At 41.3% G+C, this 24,261-nt stretch overlaps 1 protein-coding gene across 1 annotated transcript; it reads right to left on the minus strand.

Moving 5' to 3' along the window:
• Positions 1 to 1,816: 1,816 nt before the first annotated feature.
• Positions 1,817 to 24,035, minus strand: opn8b (opsin 8, group member b). The gene is made up of 4 exons (XM_042096272.1): positions 23,867 to 24,035; positions 9,040 to 9,333; positions 4,756 to 5,087; positions 1,817 to 2,787 (listed from the first exon to the last, which is right to left on the minus strand). The coding sequence occupies exons 1-4, from the start codon at positions 23,934 to 23,936 to the stop codon at positions 2,401 to 2,403; spliced, it is 1,083 nt and encodes a 360-aa protein (XP_041952206.1). The 5' UTR covers positions 23,937 to 24,035; the 3' UTR covers positions 1,817 to 2,400.
• Positions 24,036 to 24,261: the final 226 nt, after the last annotated feature.

Genomic DNA, 24,261 nt, shown 5'->3' on the forward strand with positions numbered 1-24,261 from the left:
CCAATGAGGGGCCTACTAATAATAATAATGATAATCAATAATATTAAACGGCCGTGTGCGTATTCGCGGCGTCAGTCATAGCCTACTCTGGAGCTAGCCTAATTGAGCACATTGCACTGCTCTACAATGACATCCATGCAGAGGCCCCCTTTGTCATCTCTTCTAAAGTGTAACAAAATGTAACAAAACTTAATAAATTCCAATGGGTGTGTAGAGGAGCTAGAGGAGAGGCTGAAACTGAATGACAAACTTACAAACTCTGGAGATAACGTGGGTTGGATTGAAGCAACGATAAACGAATGACGTGGATTCCTGTAACTGTCCATGAAAACAGAAGGCATAGCAGGTAAATATCGTAGCAAATAGCCTGGCAAATTTCACTTGTCTCACTGGAGTGAACGCAGAACATGGGGTGTTGCTGCAAAGAAATGAATTAGTGATTAGCATCTCCCTTCACCAAAAGCTAACCCATTCGCACAAATAATAGCCTATGTTATGTTTTCTCCATTGTTAACGTGAGATATGTCTCCATGTAGGGTAGTATAGTGATAATGCATAAGGTAGCCAATGTTCATATCACATGAACCAGCTGCTTGTTCTGTAGGCTAAACGTATTTATGTCCCTCCCAAGCTGCGTTAAAATGGTGTGTTAAGTGGACAGAATTTCAAAAAACCTCCTGGGGAACACCCCGACACGACAAACACATGCACTTTTGAAAAGCTTGAAAAAACTTTTGAAAAGCTTGAATGTGTAGCCTAACGCATCTTTTAACTTAGCCAGCCAGTGTTGTTCAACGCTTGTTTTCGTGCAGTAGGCTAGCCTTTTTGATAAGCGATGTCAGGGGTAGGCTGACGTGATTAAGGGGGGCTTTCTGTTCCTGTTTATGTAAAGGTTTTACATAGGCTCAACAATAATAGGCTACACTGCATGTTATAGGCTATATTCAAAAGCGCACGTTAAATAGGCGGATCAGATCACGGGCCGGGTATCATTTAATCATAATTATTTTTTGCGGTTTGGGGGGGGGGGGGGGGGGGGGGCCTTAAAAACATATAGCCCAGGGCCCTCAGGTGGTATTAAGGCGCCCCTGGTCACATTCATGTCATTTTGATGACAATATGGTACTATGTGCTATGACTGCTTTGTAACGGCTGTGACAATTATCTATGAGGTTAGCCCAACACTGTCACTGGACATCAACTACCATGATTGCTAATGACGGGAAGAGCAACGCTATTCACAATAATGGCTGTGTCAGTTTCATGAAGCAGGGTTCAAGGAAAGTCTTACCCAGTTTTGTCAATATGAGTCAGGCAGCTACTCAAGGTGATACTCAGCCGAATATAGTGAATGCTTGCAAACAACAATACACAAGAACAGTACCAAAAGTATTATTTGCTTGTTGAAAGCTAAGCTTGTCGTCATTTATTGTAGTTGCTGTGGTATTATTGATTCATGTTAGAATAGTTTCATGCCTTTGTTTTTTTTCTTTTTGCCCCAACAACCTTGTGATTAGTAGTGTCTCTACTTTGAGATGCCACTAGTCCTCAATTGGCGCTAATCTGAATTTGTTGACTTTTTACATATTGGATAATCAAAAACATTATATCATCCACCTGATAAATAAGAGTAGAAATGTAGTCGTTTTGTGATTCTTTTAGAGAGGTCACCAAAGATCTGAAGCGAAACAAAAAGTAGCTATAATTTTCTATGATGATGTTTGCTTATTCTGCCAAGCATTACTCAAAAAGTCTCTCTTCTTTTCCTTTTGTGTGTTGACTGTTGTCTCTCTTTCTCTCTCTCTTAAGCCCCTGGTCTGTTGTTGAAAGCTGTGGAAAAACTATTTTCACAGATATCCTGAAAAAAAAGAACCCACATTATCCAGGACATCTGTTCCAGTCAACATTTTAAGCATTTTTTTAATCCTCTCTCAGACAGGAACCACATTCTTACACTAACTTTGTGAGTGTCTTTCATTGCACTCAGTCTCAGACACACAACAGCAACCTCACCCTAAATTATAGTCACAGTTGCGAGTTTCAGAGAGATGAATTGGCGTGACATTCATTTTTCCCCTTGAATTCAAACGAGGCCTCTGTCAGGATGTGACAAGTGGCAAGGATGGTTGCCTTTGAAAGCTGCAGAGCTCATGAGTTTGTGCACCTCTTTTTTTTTTATAGCTTTTCAGATGTTTACCTGGACTGAGAGAAAGAATACAAACTCCCCTTGTGGAAAAGATCATTTGGAAAACTTTCCATAGCAGTACTTTTTTTTTTTTGTCACCCTCTCCTCTATTCTCCACCTCTGCCTCCCCAGCCCTGGGCTTTAGTCATGATCTATCGTCTGGGACACCAGCTGTAATACTCCCCCCCCCCCCCCCCCACTTCAATAAATAAACACTATTGGTATTCCAGAGTCAGCCGCGTCTCCATCTGCTCCGTTGTCCCGAGGTCCTTGTCGTCCATGCGGGGCCTTGGCTGTGGAGGTTTGGCGTCATTGCACACCAGGTAGACGGTGTTCTCGATGGCCTTGTTGCTGTCCATGTCTTGGTTGCAGGCGTTGGACCATCTGTACGGACAACACAGCTGTTTGACTTGGGTCTTGAAGGCCTTGCTGAAGATGTAATAGATGAGGGGGTTGTAGACAGTGGAGGTCTTGGCGAACAGGCAGGGCAACATGCTCACCATTGGCGGGATGGAGGTGCTGTCGCTGTACACTGACCACAGACTCACCATGCCGTAGGGCGTCCAGCTACCCAGGAAACCCATGCTGATGAAGATGGCGATCTGTGAAAGAAGAAACACCATTAGACATCACCTTACATCACGTTGCATCACACTGATTGGCAATGAACGAACTACAGGGACTTGTACCAAGGCGTTCTTACTAAGAGCGACTTACAGTGACCTGCAGTTACTACAGGAGCCGTCTCTGTGGAGCATCTCAGGGTTAAATGCCTTGCTCAGGGGCACCATGTTGGCAACCATGGCTGTGTCATACTGTGTGTAGCTTTGGAGCATCTGTTTGATGTAGTCAAATATAAATATAAGACAATCGGGACCCTAATTTAAATGATGGGCAACATGCAAAGTCTGTCAAAAAGCATAGTTTTTGTGCATGGAAATTTTGTCTGCAACCGTGAAATCGTTTAGAATAAATTAAACCCTACACAATGTCGAGGAGGTGACGTTCGCCAGGGGACCTTTAGGGGACGTCGCCAGGACTTTATTTTGTTTACTGGGTGTCAAACAGAGGAAATTAACTTTTAGAAATTACATGGTCCAGCGGTTTGCCTACTGAAGTGCTGGGGATTTAAAGGTTTGTAGGGGAGAAACACACACACATTTAAAGAGGGGATGTTTGGCCTCTTTTCCACAATAAGTTTCCACAATTAGTTTAAGGTCTTAATAAAACACCTGTGTCATTCCTTGGTCAAAATACCAAAGGGATGAAGCACCAGAGCACACACACACGTACGTACGTACACACTGTATATACCTTGTCACCCGTACGGTATGTGTCAGTTCAAAAATATGTCCTGGTCTGAAGCAGGTAACAGTTTCCCCATGCAAATGCTGTGATGAAATAGCATAGCTTATTTCTGCAGAGTATGCAGGTACAGCATGTCTGTTAATGGTCTCTGATAGCCTGATGGAAGGGGGCGACAACATAAGAAAAAGATGAGTGTGATGAGTTCCATCAAGAATTGTATTGCTCAAGTCAGCATGCTGTATGAATATTAATATCCTGCTCTTTGTACCAAGACAAATGCAATTCCAACAGTGACAAAGGACTTACTATTATTAAGAGAAATTTCTAAAACGGATTGTTCTGGTCTTTGATAATGATTGGCAGAATCGCGTTCAAAGCCATTGGGTTTGTACACCTGACCCATTACATCCTATATTACACTTAATACAAAACTGTTACAAATTTGTTGCCTTTTAAATTATTCTCAATTAAATATAGGGTTGACATAATTTGTAAATCATAGCATTTTTTTTTCTTATTCACAAGCGTGTTTATAAAAGGCATTGTGACAGGTGTGTGTGTGTGTTGTTGCTTCATGCCATGACATTTAAAAGCACTGAACATCATTGCTTTTGCCTTTGTTTCTGGGGCAGGGCACAAAGGCAGGGTGTGGGATGTCTAACAGTAGGACTGGGGTAGGCTATGTGTGTGGAGAGGTGGTCGCCTCAGGAGGCAACAAGTACTCCGCTCTTCACATTTACGTCATGTGTCATTGTGTCAATTAACCTCTCCCTATTCATTTCCAGGAGAGAGCTTTCTGGTGAGAGATGCAACAATGCATTGGTTTTAACTGTGGTACCTTCAAGGGAACTGGAGGCAGATTGAAGACAGCTTTCTGTGTGTGCATGCGTCTATCTAGCACTTCAGTCTGAACTGAAACATACTTTGGTTCATGGTACATTACTTTCAGTAGCCGCGTTTACATGGACCTTTTTTCTTTCAATCAGATTGAAATGAATCTGACTAAAGATTTCAACCGAACTGTTTACATGAACACTACTGATTGGCATTTAATTAAGGCCTTTTGTTGCCCCCGTCCCAACTTTTTTGAGATGTGTTGCTGGCATAGTCAAATTTATCAACATTTGATATGTTGTCTATGTCCTTTTAGCAGCTAAATATGGATTTACGAGATTTTTAGATCACATTTTGTTTTTATGTACATCCCAACTTTTTTGGAATTGGGGTTGCAGATATATATAAAGGAAGATGATGTTTCTCACCAGTACAAGTCTTTTCTGCATCTTGACGGCGTTGGGCAGGTGGTTGAAGCTGTTGATGGACTTGAAGGTGACCCGCAGGCGCAAGGCGATGCCGGCGTAGCAGGTGATGATGACCACGGCGGGTGTGGCCAGGTTCATGGAGAACATGCTGATGACGAAGGAGAAGCCGTGGTCGATGTGGCGCATGTTGGCCCAGGACAGTGTGCAAGACAGGCCAAAGGGCTCAGGACCATACTGGCCCCAGCCGGCGAAGGGGAAAACGGCCCAGAGCAGCGCGTACAGCCATGCCCCCACCACCAGCAGCTTAGCATTCCGCATGCTCACCCGCTCCTCTGGGGGGAACAGTTCAGTTCAGTTCAGTTCAGTTCAACTCAATTCAACTCAATTCAATTCAATTTAGATTGGCAAGTCAGATTGGACTCTTTTCCAAGCAGTATTGCTGCAAGCTCACCCACTCCTCTGGGGAGAACAATTAAATTAAATTCAAATCTATATCCAATCAATCTATAAACCAAGCAGCTGGTTCTCTACGATGGACAGAACAGTAATGTTGAATGAGAAGGAGCTGGGACACAGACCAACAGTAAACACAATGTCACTTTTCGGGAACACTTTATTTGAAGGGGTCTACATAAGGGTGACATGTAACCGTCATAAGAATGACATGACACATGTCATGTACATTAATGACACATTATTGATGTTTATGACTGTTGTCATAATGTGTCATTCGGTTTTTGGTCAAGTTGACATTGTTTGGGTGTCATCATTATGACAACTTGACATTAGCCAAGATGACATTATTTGACAGGTCTTTGTCATGACAACTTGACATTAGCCAAGAAAATGTAACCCGTTTACAATAGTCATGACGACTAATATAAATTGACATTATAAATACGACATTATAAATTGGTCATGAATACTTTTCTTGACCTCAACTACAGTGGTACAGTTTTGACTTGTCATTAAGCTGTCACAAATAACTATTACACACCAAAATAGTTTCCTGACAGTGTCATGAATACTTACTTACCTTTGACCTAAAGTACAGTGAACCATCTGAGATGTTTCCTGAACATGTCATTAAGTGTCATTACACTATCATGTAGGTCCTATTTCTGTACATTTTACATTTCTGGAACATTGAGTCTAATTTCAACTATAATGACAACAAATACCATACTCAGTCATGACTTAAGAGTTTATTTCAGCAATGCATTTTGCAAAACCATAATACATGGACATGTTACCATGCCAGCTAACCTAACTGTGCATGTGAAACATGCATACAACTATTCACATACTAGTCTTTAAGCACCATTTCATTGCCATCATTTCTGCAGCTTTTTCAAATCATGCACGAGTCTACCCAACACACCATTACGATGACGGATTCCTAACCAGTAGTACCATTCAATCATTTTAAGGTGTGTTTTGAGGGACTGAGGGGTTCGATTCCCCCTGAGACGCCATATTTGTCTGTGTAAGGGGCACTTATTTTAATTTAAAGTGAAGTGCTGCCTTTCTAAGGAACTTTTCACAAGAGGAGTAGACAAATGAAAGTACCAAAATAGTTTACCCAGAACATATAGCCGGCATTTATTAAACATCAAATATCAAACAGTATGACCTTGTTTCTCTTTTCTGTCCTTTTAGTTGTGAAAATCAGTATTTCTCTTAGTTTTCAACCTTTTAAACACAAGTTGAGAAAAATATAAAGTAAAATGACCTCAGAGCTCTGATAAAATAACCCCAAAATAATAAAGTCCATCTACCCGGGTAGTATGTTTTTTTTTTTAAGTGGTGAGATCTCGCGCTTATCTGTAGGCTACGATGAAATGAAGAAATATTGAGTAGAAGCAGTTCATGTCGCAGGCAAGATTATCATTCGCGCCTCCTGCTTATTTGCCTCCCGTGTCCAATGGCGAATTTGTCCACTGGAACACTCTCTCAAATCATGCATCCAAACAAAAAAACAACCTGCATAGCAAGGCAACAATTCAATTCAATTACTCTCTCGATACATTTTAGCAGATCTGGAAATATAACTCATATTCATGAACTGTAGTAGCTTACTCTTATTTTTAATCTATACATTCACTACATGGCCTACGCAGCCAGCCAGAAGCAGATGGGCTCCCCCTATTAAGTCAGGTTCTGCTCAAGGTTTTTTCCTGGAATATGGGAGTTTTAACTTGCCACAGTTGCCATATGGCGTGCTTATGGGGGGTAAAGGGTTAAGGCTGCCAGTCTTATGACATGTTATTTTTCTATATTTTTGATATGTTGCTGAGTTGATCATAAACGGCCCCAGCAATGAGGAAAAGTGATTGATAATGACTGACTGACTATTATTGTGTTACATGCTTCAAATGTAAAGCACTTTGAGCTGATTAATGTAATGAAATTATTATTATTATTATTAATTTATAATGGTGTCATGACAGCCAATTGTTCAGGCTCATCACTTCATAAACCTAGAAGATAAGTCAGGCCAAACACAGTTATATGTCAAGTTGTCATGACAATATCATGCCAAGGAAAGTATTCATGACACAATTATAATGGTGTCATGTCAATCAATTATTCCGGCCCACCACTTCACGAACCTAGAAGATGAGTCAGGCCAAACACAGTTATATGTCAATTTTGCATTTCTTTCTTGGCTAATGTCAAGTTGTCATGACAACGGTTTACATTTTCTTGGCTAATGTCAAGTTGTCATGACAGAGACACCCTCAAATAATGTCATCTTGCCTAATGTCAAGTTGTTATAATGATGACACCCAAACAATGTCAACTTGACATTCCAAAAACCGAATGACACTTAATGACAACAGTCATGAACATCAATACTATGTCATTAATGTGCATGACATGTGTCATGACATTCTTATGACGGTTACATGTCACCCTTGTGTAGACCCCTTCAAATAAAGTGTTACCCACTTTTCTTTACAGATCTAAGATGTTTATCTATACCCCCTCTGTCAAGTCAATTAAATTCAGAAGTGTACTGATGTTGACGGAAATAGATATTCCCAACGGAAGCATCTCTTGACAAATGGCAAGAAATTGGCAGAAGAGTCCGCTGTGCAACTGGGACACAAAATATTTGAAAAACACATAAATAATAATAACTATGCAGGCCGAGGCAAATTAATATGAGTTGATAAAAGAAACATGCATTTCTCCTCTGAAAAATCAAAAGTACTGCCCTGCATATCATATGAAAAATCAGCATCAGCAATTTTTGTGGTAATGCAAAAGGCTTAACCTTGCCCCATGAGCTTACACAAGTCAAATCGCACTTCACACCAAGATGGACAATAAATACATAATAACATCTAAAACATAAATGCATAAAAAAGTAAAAACATCAATAAGCCAAATCTGCAGGGGTTAAAAGAACCCCTCATTTAAATCATTATAAGTTATTTAAAAGGCCACTGGCAAAAATGAGCATATGGGGTGTATGCATGAATTTTTGCATAGTAGCCTTGTGCACAATCCCTGCAAAGCAGTTCATGACCCTGGCTAGAGACTTTGCCAAACATCATGATACAGTAGTTAAATAGCATAACACAGAGAGTTTGAACGTCAAATAGCATAACCATGACCTTTCAAAAAGGTCTTTAAATAAAGGGGCATTCTCAAATAGGTCCTTAAAGGAAAACTCTGGTCTAAAAAACACCTGGGTCTATTTTTGGTTGATAATGAATGTAAATTTTGTTGGAGACCAAAATGACATTAATCCAAGTAGTTTTCAGTACGCCGATCCATGCCTGGGCCTGTTTGAAGAGGTGGACTCGGGGCAGTTGGATGTATCTACAGTAGTATGATCGCAAACGTGCCTGAATACAGAATGTGAACTATTACGTGATAGACATGACTGTTCCATTCCACACCGTCTTTCATTTGATTGTTCTTCAATCAATTAAGATGTGCAAGGTTGTTATGGGAATAAAAGACGCTCTCACGCAAAGATTCTAGAGCACTTCATCACAACCGTGCTCTGGTATGGATCGATAAATGTAGTGTGAGTGTAGGCCAACAGGGAGAGCGATGGGATCTTGCTCTGGCATGGTACAAGTGAACCGCACCTAGTATGAGTGTAACTCGAGTGGTAAGACTACTTGGACAGGAGTGTAGTATATATACCTTGATATTCTCTTCAAATCAAAATGGGGTAATTTAACACTTAGTGTTAAAATTAACTCTGAAAGAGTTTTTTTGGAGAATTCAACACTTAAAATTTTGTACACGTGATTTCCTACTCACTGGGTGACTGCAGGTTGGTGGACACGATGAATCGGACGACGGCCATCACTGTCAGCGTCGCCATGCTGGCTATTCCGAAGAAGAACCCCATGAAGCCGTAGTAGCGGCATGTGACGTCACCGCCGATCCAGTGATGGTTCCAGGCCGACGCTGCAGCCAGCGGGTACATCGTCACGGCCGCACCAAGGTCCGTCACAGCCAGGCTCACGCTCAGCAGCTCTGCCGGCTTCATGTGCTTGGAGCGCTTGCTGGCCATGATGAGCACCAGGAGGTTCCCTATGATGGACAGAACAGCTAATGCCAAAAACAGATGGACAGGGAGACAAGGACACAAGAGAGACGGAGAGCTTACTGGCACAGTTTGTGTTTTTCAATACAGTCACCTTTCCACATGGTAAGAACTGTTTATTTATGCCCTATCCATATCATCCCATTTTGCTAAACATGTCACGAAAAGCTAATTGCAAATATAAGTCTTCTTTCATTAGAACGACTCCTGAACACAAATTTTAGTTGTAAACATTCCTTTTACTGCAAGCCAGATTGTTAGGTTTGACTTTAACCCTGCCAACTGTAAGGTTATACTTTAACACCTTGTGTGTGTTTAGTGATGCAAAAACATTTAATCTTAATCAGCATAAGCTCTCAGTTTGCCAAGCCAGCTCCCTATGATGGACAACACAGTTATGTTGAATGAGAGCGTGGGACAGAGACATGACAGTAAACCCAATGGCTGCGAAACATACATACATACAACACTTTATAGCTCTAAGAGACGATTATTAATACGCTGTCTGTTAATGTTTGTCACTTGTTTACAGTTTGAATAATCATGAAAACAGAGCTTGCAGATATTTACGCCTTCTCGTCATCATGTTGTCATCCTTGAACAATAAATCTCAGAAGTAAATATTTCACTTGAAGGGAGACTGTTGGTTAGGTTTGACCTCTACTTAGCCTTGCATCTAGCTGGGAATGATGGGAAGATTTTTAACCAGCACAAAACGCTGCACCCTCAGTTTTCTACAGGCAACATACAAATAAAAGCCAGTTCATACACGTGTGCAGTACATTCCAACCGCAGCTGGGCTGAGAAAAGCCCACAATAAGAGAGGAAAGAACCGAGGTGACCTCCACGGCTGAAGATATTCTTTTTTTTCTCCTATGTTCACATCCGATGTATTTCTTTATGTCCTCATGATTCTCAGTGGTGACGTTTTTATGACTTGAGCATAAACTGTGTTTATGTTTGTTTATGTAAGCTACTCCTCCTTCCTTCATTTTTTCACTTGTTTAGTCGCTGTGACTGAACAACCAGGGACTGCTGGTTGACTACTTAAAAAATATAATCTCTCTCTTCTACAGCCCTTTTTCTTAAGTAAACTTCTTACAGGAATGACCTAAAAGATGCCTCTGTGTGTTTACCATTGTCCTTGTTATGCAAGTGCATGATGACAAACTCAACAACCCGTTAAAGAACGCTACTGAGCTTAATATCTGATCCAAACAAATGTGGACATGCAAGAAACAGACAGTCATGCACTGAACCTAATTTCTGACACACAAAGATGTGGTCATTAGTTAACAGATCGTGCAAAATAGCCTCTGTGGGGTCTAAGGGGCAGAGTGCAGCTACATTCTCAATAAAGCACTGATTTGAAGAATCAATGTGCGTTTATGTGTAATTAACTTGTAATAAACTTGACTATGCTACACATAACTCTGTCATATCAACAAGGTGACTGGGTGAACTTTACAGGGTATGCAGTGTAACGACCAAAGCTGTGACATGATGACAATTAGCCAATAGCCACACAGAGTTGCATGTGAGGTACATGACCCACCGAATGCACCAAAAAAAGATGAATGCGCGCAATATAACCCAGTCAAGTCATCTTGTTCTAATTATGGAAAATTATGTGAATATAAAGATGTAGTTAGGTGCACTCATGTCTACAGTCTGACATTAAAAGTGGAAAGGGCTCATCCCATGGATGAATAAGCATGTTAAGGAAAGACCTTCATTCATATAACTCTGGACATTCATTTTGAATGGTAACAAAGGCAGACTGCAAAAACAAACAACACACACAAAAAAAAACGAGGGGCCGCTCCACAGGAGTCTGGAGATGAGCACAAGGACTTGAGGGGGCGACGGAAGCAGACAGGCAGACTGGTGGGAAAACAGCCCTCACATGGTTTGGAAACACCGAACCGAACACGATGGTGAGCACTGATAAGTACCCAGGATGAACAATGCCTGATTGAAATGGGTGCTCCGAAGTCACACCATCTACATGTATCTTAAAACCCTCTCAGGCTGAACAGCAAGCAGAGCAAAGTGAAATTACAATGGATTTATACAGAGTGCTTCTCTACTCCTCTGAGAAAGGTGAGCATCATTACTGATTGCCAGAGTGACTCGCTGAGCAAATTCAAATTGTGCTCTCGCGAGACCTCTGGGTTTCCAGGATAATCACTGGGAGGACAGTGTTGACATAACACAGAGAACAACACAGCACATTAAAGGTGGGGTAAGCAATTGTGCATGATGTTGCATTTGTTTATGTTTATATTAAAACTTCTCAGCAGACGATTTTGTCCAAAACAATTTAGTCTACATTATATTTCAACAAAGAAACAAAAAAAAACACACCAGAGAGGAAGCTCACCTCAGTATTCCCAGAGGAACTCCACACACGGTTTTGTTTTTGTTTGGGGGACAGGCCTCACTTTGTTTCTAGTTTTTGGAGCCTGGGCTGCCTACAGAGACCGGGTTTTCTTTTACAGTGTAATCATGGAGTGGATTGTGGAGATTATGAGGTGTTCGCTGAACGTGACAAGCTAGGCTACCTGTTGGAGACCTGGTTTCTGTTTGCCTTGAGTTTTTGGCGAATGTTTGTGAACACTCGCAAACAGTCTGAGAAGGTAGTTCTCCACGAACATACAGTGGAGCTGGACGTGGGCTGGACAAAGTTACGATGGAATGTTTACACCAAATTGTTCAAATGTAACTGTTCAGAGAAAACATGTTCACCATGAACAGTCGGCACTGTTTGCCAAATTTGAACACACCTCTGGTGTAGCCTCTTGGGTTCCGAGAGCTTTATAACCGGTCAGCACTATGTTAGTTATTACATTAATGAAGTCTATTCAATTGAAGTGTGACAGAATCAGAACCCTAATTACAGTAATGTCATCAGCAACACCTGGGCCTGCTATATATTTTATGTCAAAATGTCTGCTGTGAAAAAGGTCTATTGCTTTTCCTGTAGGACTGGAAGTGTGAGTCAGTAATTGAAGTAAACTGAAATTTAATTTCCGGACTTGAAATTCAATTGGCAGAACTGGCAGAGGGGAAGAATTTTGCGAGTGTGAGGATCAAATACAGAACAAATTAATCACATTTTGTAATATTACATTCTTCACAACTTTTTTTCAATCAACTTTGTTTGAGCATGTGAGATGCTCACTTACACCACATGACCATGAAGTGACCACATTAGGCAGTCACCAGTTTTTGGGCCTGTTAACATTTGTTTTTAGAATGTGTCTAATGGCCTCCTTACACCAAACAACTTTGACAAGATTTGGGAAGGATTCTTAAAAGATTGGAGTCTTTCGAGTAAAGTTTGAATAGGGGGCATTAGTTAAAAGACTACAATCTTTCAAGAATCTTTCCCAAATCTTGTCAAAGTTGTTTGGTGTAAGGTGGCCAGTAGGTGATCCTATCACAAGTGGTCAGCCGAGACACATCACGGTTTACAAAATGTATTCAAGGTGCTTAGCTAAAGACATTGCTGAACTCCCATTGTCTGGGACGCATCAAAATGCTTTAGCATTTATACTACAAACGATAAGCGTCTTAGTGATTGTTTACACGTGTATTTAGAACTGACAATGTGTGATGGGATCACCCAAGATGCCTTTTTAAAAACAAATGGAAACAGGGTCTTTGGCACATCTGACCAGATGACCCATTGAGACCCACCCGACAAGACTTGTATTCCGGAACAGTCGTGTCAAGTTTCAAGAGTCATTTTATTATACTTGTGTAAGAAAAGTTAAAAATCATGGTATAATAATTGTAAATGCTGTTTATGTTGTGTGGATGTTGTAACATCTGTGTGTATGTACTGTATGTGTATGTATGTGTGTGTGTGTGTGTGTGTGTGTGAGTGAGTGAGTGAGTGTGTGTGAGAGAGAGAGAGAGAGTGTGTGTGTGATTAAGCTTGTGTGTGTGATCACAGACAGACAGATGACAGGCCCTCATTGTCCATGGTTCATCAGCCTGCTTTCCTGGTGAAAAAAAAATAACGGTTCCTGTCTAAGCCCCACGTGAAATGAAGAATGGAATCCTCTCCACTTCATTTCTAATCAAATGCAGGTCCAATTTACTTAAATCTTACATTCCAATATGCAATTGGTTTCTGTATTTTCAGATGTAGAGAGGAAAGGTGTTAAATTCCTTGTGCTATAGGTAGGCTCTCCTTCACAGTTCAACATGTGCAGCCAGTAGCCTGAATACCCAACCAAAGCTGCAAAGACATCAAGGGCACACAGTGTGGACAGACGTCTGCCCAGGTCATATACTATAGCTCTGGTCTTTGCCATTCAAACACGAGATCTCAGTGTGTAATTGACTTTTATACTGTACGTCGACATAAACACCATCCAATAATAATCATAAGATGCACTTCACATAATCAGTTTGACATGAATCTGAGACGGACGGACAAACCACAGTGAAAGCTTGACCTCCTGGTGAAGGTGATGAAGCAGCCTTTGTGAGCAATAACAAGGCTTTTTTTAGCACTTGTGTTGATGCAGGTTCTATAGCAGAGCCAGTAGCCTGAATATACTTTTACAGAGCCCAACATTTCTAAAAGCAGCACTAAAAATAAGAAGCTGACGACAGAAAGAGAAAAAAAGAAACATCTAGGTATGGCTGTCCCGTGATGATATAGGCTAGGGAGAGAGATTTTGTGTTCTGATAAGATAAGCCGTTTGCTCTTTTTCTCTCTGCCTCTTCTTGCCTTTTGTCCATTATCAAACTGTCAGACACTGCTAAGCTACAGATATCCAGCCTTCGAGTCCACACACACTACCAGACTTTGGGGTCATATGGTAGTGCTTTCCCTCGATATGGGTCAGGTATATGCAGCTGACTTGGGTACAAACAAAGGGTCTGATTGTGAAACACTTTGCGAAACCATCTTTCCATCTTTTTATGGTGTATGGGATGTTTCATGCAAGAAGAGAGAGAGACAGAACACATCTTCTTCCTCCTATTCTTATTACTATTGTTCACTTTATTACTGTGATGATCTTAACCTTTGGTAATACTGTATCCATTCACAGTAATAAAGCAAGTTGAATTTGAATTTGACAGAGAAAGACACCATCAGAGAAAGATACAGACAGACACAGAGGATCTTATCTTATGCCCCGGCACATTGTGGCGCCAGGCAACATGTAGTTTGTGTCCAAAGCTCATCTTCCCGTCTGGTATGCACTACGCATAGGCCTATTGTTTAAATAGCAAATCAACTTGTGCAAACAGGGTGGTCAAGACAAGGAGTAGCCAGGCACCTTGATCACACATTGCTCGTTCGTTTGTTTTACAGTTTTTACTCTTTTGTTTTTCAAAATCCAGCGCGAAATTAAACACTAAACAGCAACGATAGTCTGTAGAGCAGCGGTCCCCAACCACCGGGCCGGGCCGTAGCCTACGACAAGAGTTTAAAAAAAAATGCATGCAAACTAAATAAACTCAATTTAATTCGCAATAATACCCACTGACGATGGTGAGCCAGATACCTCAAAGAAAAAGAAGGGGTCATTCAATACGAAATATGACGAGTCATATTTAAAATATGGTTTCGCAGAGACCGGTGACTCGCATGCACCAAGTCCTTTATGTGTGGTATTTGGCGATAAGTTGTCAAACGAAGCAATGAAACCATCAAAGCTAATTCGACATCTAGAGTCCAAGCATACTGCCCAATACTAGGCCTACTACTAAAACCGTGAATTTTCTCTTCCACAAAACCCAACATAGTCTAATCAGTGATATTTATATATATTTGAAATATCTGCATTGATGGGGGCAGTTGTCAAATGGTAGGCCTATGCATACTTTCGTTTTGCACTTCAGCTTGTATTCGGTGTAAAACAAACAAGCATGCATGGATGCCTGGAGTTGTCTGTAGCGTTCTCTTTGAAGAAAACGGGAGACTATTATGGGAGGCTACTTTTGTGACTGTTCGCTACAGCTATATTTTGCATATTGCACCCAATACATCAACTGGGCTAAAATGCATGTTACCTTTTCCTTCTCTCATTGCATTCCCAGAATCTTATCCTGTTCCTCATATATCCGATGAATTCGGTGAATTGAAGAAATTAGTTCTAGCCTACTTGGTATCTTGGCTGGCTAACTTTCCGCTTTTTCTGCGCATCCTTGAATTTGATAGAAGCAACTAGCGAGTCACAACGCGAAAACTGCTAACGTTGATGAGAGGTGTAGTTTTTATGCTATATTGGCGACGTGATTTTATGGTTCGCACCAGTAATGTTTTGCGATGTTGCGGTGTATTTTGTAGGCAAACATTGACTTGGCTAGAAGTCATTCGCACCAGTGCGCCTAAATATTTTTTTGCACTCGCACGCAATTATTTTTACTCGCATGTGCGAGTGAAATGGGCGCACTGTAGAGCCCTGCAGAAGGACAAAAAACTAGTGCGTAAAGCAACCACATCGGTGAACGTGGCTGCGCTAAAAGCCTCATAGTGGCTAGTCGGATTGCTAAATCTAAGAAGCCCTTTACTATTGGGGAAGAGTTAATTCTGCCTGCTGGTAAAGGCATGTGCAATGAACTCCTTGGGGAGGCTGCAGCTAAAAAAATAGCTCAGGTACCGCTTTCTGTAAGCACTGTCCATAGGCGAATTGATGATATGTCAGAGGATATTGAGGCACAGTTGTTAGAGAGGGTGAATGGGTCACCGTGGTACGCTATCCAAGTTGGTTGATTGCAGGTCACTGGCCAGAGTGTTTGAGTTGCGAGAGCCGCTGCAGAGATTTCTTACAGAAAATAAGTCACCGTTAGCTGCATATTTTAGTGATGAGGGCTGAGTGTCAAAACTCGCTTACCTGTGTGACATATTCGGGTTGCTTAATGACCTCAACCTGTCACTGCAGGGGAGAATGACAACTGTCTTTAAACTGGCAGATAAAGTCGCTGCATTTAAAGCCAAGCTTGATTTGTGGGTACGACGAGTGGATCGGGGTGTATTTGATATGTTCCAAACAGTAGTGGGGGTTTTGGGAGAGACTGAGGCAGGGCCCTTTCTCTCGCAGCTGGTGCCCGATCACCTTGTTGCGCTTTCAAATGAGTTTGAGCGTTACTTCCCATCCTCCAAAGATCCACGGCAAACCAATGAGTGGGTCCGCAACCCATTTGTCAATATCCCGAATAGTCCTAACTTGTCAGCGCAGGAGGAAGAGCAGTTGATCGAAATTGCAAATGACGGTGGTCTTAAGAGTGTGTAGGCTATGAGGAAACCTCTCTGGCGGGTTTTTGGATGAAAACCAAAGCAGAATATCCCGAGATAGCCGTAAAAGCGCTGAAAACGTTGCTACCATTTCCCAACACGTAGGCCTATCGATGCGAGTCGAGGTTTTCGGCAATTACTGCAACTAAGACCAAATTGCGCAATCGACTGGACATTTCAAACACACTGAGGGTGTCACTGTCTTCCATAACCCCCAGATGGAACCTTCTTGTTGCAGGGAAACAAGCACAGGGCTCCCACTGATTATATTCGTAATGCACGTTTAGTTCCCATGTTTTGTTACCATATTTTGTTAAGCATGTTCACACATGATAGATGTAGCTTCAAGTTGTTCAATTTTCATAGTTCATATTGTTCAATTTTCACTTCTTCAATTTCACGTTTTTCACATTTTTAAGAGTTCGTTACCTTCACTGTTCATACATAACTGGAGCTAGTTCTTTTCAAGTAATGCATGCACGGAACATGGAACCCCCGACCCACCGGTCCGTGAAACCGGTCCGTGTTGTATTTGGCTGCTGTGTTTGACTGAAATGTAGACTATTTTTTTTTTTATTTCAATACAGTATATGAAACAAACCTCAGTTTAGATAATCATATTCACACATTTTTTTGCCTAATTGACAACCATGACCATGATAACTGATAATATAAAATGAATGTGCACCTTGAGAAAATGATAAAAAATCTTTCAGAATGCTTTCCATTCTTGAACTGCATCCAATCGAATCGTACTGAATCGTTTTTTATGAACATGTATCTTTTCTTGTATCGAATCGTGCCCATATATCTAGATGCGAATTGTATCGTCTTTTACATGAGAGATTCACACCCCTAGTATGTATGTATGTATGTATGTATATATGTATGTATGTATGTATGTATATATGTATGTATGTATGTATGTATGTATGTATGTGAGTAGGAGGCTCAGGGGAATGCCTCACATGGATCCTTCTAAAACCAGCGCTTAATACCTTACTGTATATACTGTAGAGCTTTAAAGGTGGTGGTGACATTTTCATTTAACCTACATCAATGCCCACAGAATGTGTTTTAAACACAGACTGAAGAGTTCTTGATGCAGGCAAATGTCAGTCACTGATCTTTCACAATTTGGTTAACGTCCAGCATGACTTATAAATTACTCTTATGTCATGTTAGTCTGAATTGGCTTTTAATGTCGACATTTTTCATGTAATCAACACACGTCAGACATTCCTAAAAGGGAAATTCAGTCTTTTTAAACGTGGTAGTTCCAGTCCTTGTGGCTACCACATAGTGTGATATGACATAATGGAAAAACCTGGATGCAGCAGAGAATTTCAGGCCCTGGATTTATTATAAACATTTCTGAATGTGTTATGTCACATAATATGTTTTATCAATATAAACAAATGAACAATAACAAACTCATATGAAGTACTACTAAACATATGCTTGTATGAAAAGTGTTGTGAAAAACATATGTGATTTGAGTAATTGATATCATGCATCTGTGGTGGTGAAATCATCATTAAGACATTAAGACATTTATAAATGAAGGTCATCTGCAGAGCTTTTATCAGGTTCTGCTATCTGGCTTACAACTTCACTGTCTCTTAGTTGAGAAGACCCCAAACTCTCTTCTTTTCTTGACCCATTGTTGCGTCTTGAATGCAATATTGATACGCAAACTGTAGGTTTGGCTACATGCATACATAACCTGCAAACCACAGATCAAACTACATGTACCACATAGCGGTACAAAATATGACTGCCGCTCAGTCCTGTACATCCGTTCCGCGAAAATAAATCACACTTCAATTTGTCTCCATCTTGAAACTTTTGTGTATGCTTGTTTGGCATGCCTGAGTGTGTGTGTGCGGCTGCACAGAAAATAGCCTAGTGGTGCTGAAAAGGTGAATAGATTATAGAATAGCCAAAGAAGATGTAGCATTGTAATAAAACCTTTAAAATCTCTAAACAATCACAAGTAGGGCAGTTCATCACAGTTCATCCATTGCAACTGGATTGATGAAAGGTCACTTACACCTGTAGGCTACATTGTATTTGGGAAAAGTAATGCACAAATTAAGTAAAAGTAATCTGAAACGAAATGCTGTTTTACATCTAACCAGTGGTGCAAATAACTGACATGTCCAAATGGGCCTTGATGAAATGCGTCGCTAGACTGTTCATACACATTTTAACGGGCCAAAGTTAATTGAAGAGCTGTTGTCCGTTATTGTTCGTGCAAATATAGGCTGATTCATGTTCCCTTGCATTGTGTAACTGAGGTCCATGGCTAGTCTGGATTTCACCAGACCTCAATCTTTTAAGAAATCAAAAAATAAATAGCGGGCAGATCAGGCTGGGTTCACCCAGCCTAGTAGACTAGAAATCTAGACGCACTCTAGCAGCGGCAAATTAATTTGCTCAGCCTGTACGTCTAGTATCAAACCATAGGGATTTCTATTGGCTGACGCCGTGGACTTCATCCAATCACAGCGCTCTATGTTGTTAGAGAGTCTTAAGGCGGGCTTAACAGGATAACGACAGTCCTGTGATGGTGAACAACAAGGAAGGTGGCTATGGCTAATGGAGAGCGGTTGTTTGAATCAGCGTTGGCGTCAACTTTGGAGGAGTTGGACTTGTGCTTTTCTTTGAAAGTTGAGCAAAAAGTTGTAATAAAATTCACGCAGCTCCATGAGTCAAGGAAAGCGCGAATGAAGTAGCCACTTCTAAATGGGACCCACTACACAGTAGCTTAAGGTGTGTTGCTAAAGCAGCCATAATGAAATGAAGGTGTCATTGTTTGGATACTTCACACACACGTGCTTTTTTAATTTCACAGACTACAACTACCAAGCTGGGATCAAAGCACATCGATTCCCCTCTCACACCCTGCACGCACTTAAAACAAATAAACAGGCGTCTCAGTCTCACTCACGCATGTATAGGCAAAACTGTATCAGACCAGTGTAACGTTGGTAAATCTTCCATTGCACAGAATGATTTTTGTAGCACGTGCAACAAAAAACAGTCGAAAGATACAATTACAGTGCTGCTATCAATTTGCTTGGTATAACCGCATTTATAGTTTTCTACAAATGCAATCAATCAAATTGGCCTCCATCACTCAACCAACGCTAACGGTAACATTACCTAGGTCCTTGTTGATATTATAAGATTAACGTACCTGCAGTAAAAACCAAGCATGTCCGATAAACATCCTCAGATTTATTTCGGCTTCAAGAAGAAATGGGAATTACATTTCATGTGAACATCGTCCTATCCTTATTAGACGTTCTCTGCGGTAAACTACAGTCCTTGTAGGAAGCGTCCATTGTTTTTCCAACCCACTTTTAACTTCCAACAAAATTACGTCTCACTGCAACGATGCGCCATCTAGTGGACAAACGACTACTTATCGCCAATACTGGAAATGCAGCCATGATGATGATGATGAATATTTATTTTGGCTTTCTTTTAATCCTACTGAATTTGTAATTATGTATCGGCCGTTCTAATACCGATAGTATGTGGGTGCCTGTGTGTGTGTGCATGTGTATATGTGTGCACCGCCATCTACAGGCCAATGAGTGTACAGTCACTAAATGTACACATAACCTAATTTTTTTTAGACCCCCCCATGGATGAAATTCTACGAAACTTGGCATACCCCCAGAGAATGCCAGGTCAATCATACACATAAAATGTGGTGCAGTTCTGAACATCTTAACTGAAGATAGGGGCGATTAAAGCAGAATAATATAGCAATTTCATTTTTTACCGGGTGGGTGCAAATCACAAATGAGTGATTATGGGCCAGGTTGATGTGGGCCCTTGAGACCAACATACCATAAAAGATTCTTCATCCTCAGTGCCACGGTTCAGGTAGTTATTTACGAAAAACTGCTTTTTTTTGGGGGGGGGGCCCAGCAGGGGGGGGGAGTGGCCCCCTGGGACGAAAAAAAAAAAATTCCGTAAAAGTCTAGTTGGGATACATACCCACCAAATTTCATGTGCACCGGTGTTTCGGCATCCCGGGTATCGTTGACCAAAAATTCAAGAAGTAGATGACGAAAAAAAAACAAAAAAAAAAAACTTTGACAATCATTATATGACCGCTTCGCTAGCGGCGGTCATAATTATAACGTTACATCAGAGAAAGTCAAAAAGTCAGCGTGAGAAAAGGCATGTAAGGTAGCGTGACATCTGTCAATTGTGTGTGTCTCACGGTAAATGTGTGAGACTTGAGAGCCCTGCGATCGATCGATATCCTCTGGGCGATCCCTTTCTATACACATAGGAGGCCAAAGACTTGTTTGGTTACAAACAAGCAGATGAACTCACAGAGGGCATTTTTATCATTGCCCCATCCCTGTACAGAGCGGACTATTCCAATTCTACGCTCCTTAGCCTGTGATCTGCAGATAGAGCTTCTGGCACACGCATGTGATGCTCCACCCAACCTTTCCTCCACTTTTTGGTTGGTGCACCCTAGTAGTACTGACTTGTACCGACAAGACAGTGTATTTAATATAGCGAGAGTAAAGTTGCCACATTGTATGTTACTTATATAGGGCCATGCTCTATGATTTGGTTCCAAAACGTATACGTTTCTGAAGAGCAATATCATAACCATTTCAAGTGGCACATATTGCAGCTGTCTTGTCTGTTGTCACAAAAATACCTTCCAGTTTCTAATAATGGTCAGAATCATTTATGCCTATATTGTCCAGCTGGATCGTCTCCTGATAACATCTCCCATCAGATAGCTGCTGTTGCCCATATGCAGTGATCCTGATCTGATTTGTCAGCCAACACTGCAATGTCACTGCATGGCAGACTGCCCACACAGTGACCAAAACAACACCAGGAGGGGGTTTTGACATTCCTGCCCCTTCCCCCCAACCTTAATACAGCCATTGATGTTCATGAAAATTGTGTGCGTGGTGTGTGTGAGAGAGTGGTGGTGGGGGGGTGGGGTGTTTGTGTGTGTGTGTGTGAGAGAAAGAGTTCACATGTGTGTGATCAAACAACAGGCTTTCATAGTCCATTGTCATTCAGCCTGATTGCCTGCATGAGAGCTGTTACTGAGTCTGTAGCCTTGAGACTGATACCGCTTGCCAGACAGCAGCAGCTGAAATGCTCTGTGGCTGGAGTGATGGGGGTTATACGTAATTCTACTCCGGCCTTTACTGATGCATCTATGAATGGAGGGGAGCCCACATCCTCTGATGCCCTGGGCTGTCCACACGACTCACTGCAGCGCCCAGCGCTTGTTCATGATGGCTCTTACTGACAGGTGGGGCATTTAGCAGAACTGCCAACACAAATGACATCACTGAGAGAGTGACATCATGAGCCGATCACAAGAGGCATGATCGATTGATTGGATTTTTAAAGCTTTTTTCTCTCTATCACTGTGGTCCAGAGAAAAAAGAAGCTTTGACTAAAATGTTTGTACAAATTAAAGGGACAAACAAAACAAACAGCAGTCTTCTTGTCACACCTTTTGGTAAGCACACAGGTTGAGAGCTCTCCTTACATAAACTGGTGGGTCGGGATCTATTGGACCTGTATTTTAACAGACTTTATAGCCAAAGTCAGTCATGGACACAGACAATGTTTATGTGAAAGGTCATGTTAGACATAATTTTAGCGGTAGGCTAAACACAAGTAGGCTGCGACCCTGAATATTTGAAGTAGGCTAGGATATCACTTAAATTGAGGACAAAATATGACAGAAACCCCTGTGTGTGGTGTGCAGTGAATTGCTGGCACATGAGAGCATGAAACCATCAAAACTAAAATGCCACGTGGAAACAATTTGGCACTTGTCAAAGTCAAACCTGACATCAGGAGTTGAAGACTTAAAAAATGTAATGCCAAACATCCGCATGTTCCAAACACGTAGGTCTACAGGCTCTGTGTGTCTTATGTAGCTCACTATATCCGTTGGCTTGAACACTAATAATGTATGTGTCGCGACTTTATGAACATGGGAAATGGTGGGTCACAAAACCAGACCAGTTAAGAACCACTATTAGATGAATTAACAATGCCGGTAAAATTAGCTAAATCTGAGGTTTGCCGCTGCGGCTTGTATAAGGTATAGCCTAGTGGACGAACACGCAGGTAACTGTAAATAGCATGATAATACCGTAGCAAAGCATTGTCTGTGTTCGTTTGACTGGTAGTAAAGGTGAAAACATGTGCTTAGACTTGTAGGTCATTACAGTTAGGCACGCTCTCTCTCTCTCTCTCTCTCTCTCTCTCTCTCTCACATACACACACACACACACACACGTTTGTGCGCGTTTCCTCTCACGCTGTCAGTTATATTTATTTTAAGGTTGATGCAGAGGTTAGAGTTTACATCCAAGGTAACAGGGTGCACGATGTGAAATTAATAAAAACGGTCACAAAACAGTCTGAAAATGTCATGTTTGAGTCGCATAAAAATGTGTAACTGCACTCTTCTGCGTTCAGGGAAATGTCATCTGTCCCATCGTTTTCTAAACGCGACACCTTTGGTTATTACTTTACGCACTGCTCCATGGACTGGCCTTTGATGATATGGCATGGTACCCTAGAGTCAGTTGCGACTAAATGGACACAGTTCTCAGCTTAAGGATTCACATTTGCTGTCCACAACTAATGCCGCATCGATAGCCTGACGATATTTGTCAAAGCCTGATAACATAATTGCAAAGGCAGGCTGCATTTTGGTGGGACGACTGCCACCCCCGCGTCAAAGCTATTTTACACAATTTGCCTGTCACCTTGCCACGAAAGGTGAACTTTTTTTGCTGATATATGAAGGTGTGAAGGTTTAACCACTTTTAGCACACCCTCCCTTTGTCCTAGTTTGTCTACTTTGTTACTGCTTACAGGGGCTAGTAATAACAACAAAATGTGAAGTCACAATTTGTATTCTATAGGCCTACAGTAAACTCTAATCAGAGTAGGCTACTGAACTAGAATCAGGTCATGACAAATACCTTAAATACGTAACTATGAACACAAATTAATAACATGTTATCAATTTCAGCCGATGCAAAGATCAAAGCGCAAAATAAAAGACCAAGCATATTAAGAGACACTGCATGAGCCTACATCTATCTCAGCTCAGCCCAATTGACCATGGAATTTGCCTCATCAGTGTTCAAAAGTAACCTCGCTATATAATCACTAATTACAGGCTACAACTTTGTTTTATGCCTCGATATTTTAATAACTAACTGAATTCGCATTGCACTTACCAATGACAAGTAGATACGCGCCAACTCCGACATCCACAGCATGTGACAGTTTTGACGAGTAGACATCCATTTGGAAAAAAAAACTTTTATATTGGACAGTTCCTACAATATCCAAACGCAACGATGAAGTTCGCAAAAGTCGTTTCCCAATGGCTGTCGACTTTGTCACATTAGCAGAAGCGGAGAGAAGAAACATACAAAACACCAAAGCGCACAGAAGCTCCGAGGCGCACCTCTCGTACAGCTTTTGTCAGAAACATCTGACTTGACCAAGTGCGCCGGCAGGAAGGATCAGCTGGAGTGCGTGTGAGAGAGTTCTATCTAAGCCAATTCAGATGATCACATCGCGTCCTTATCTTTAGGTCTACTTAACGCCCTCCACTAACCATAAACTG

The sequence above is a fragment of the Alosa sapidissima genome, chromosome 6, assembly GCF_018492685.1.
Source record: "Alosa sapidissima isolate fAloSap1 chromosome 6, fAloSap1.pri, whole genome shotgun sequence".
In the NCBI taxonomy this organism is placed as follows: Eukaryota; Metazoa; Chordata; class Actinopteri; order Clupeiformes; family Clupeidae; genus Alosa; species Alosa sapidissima.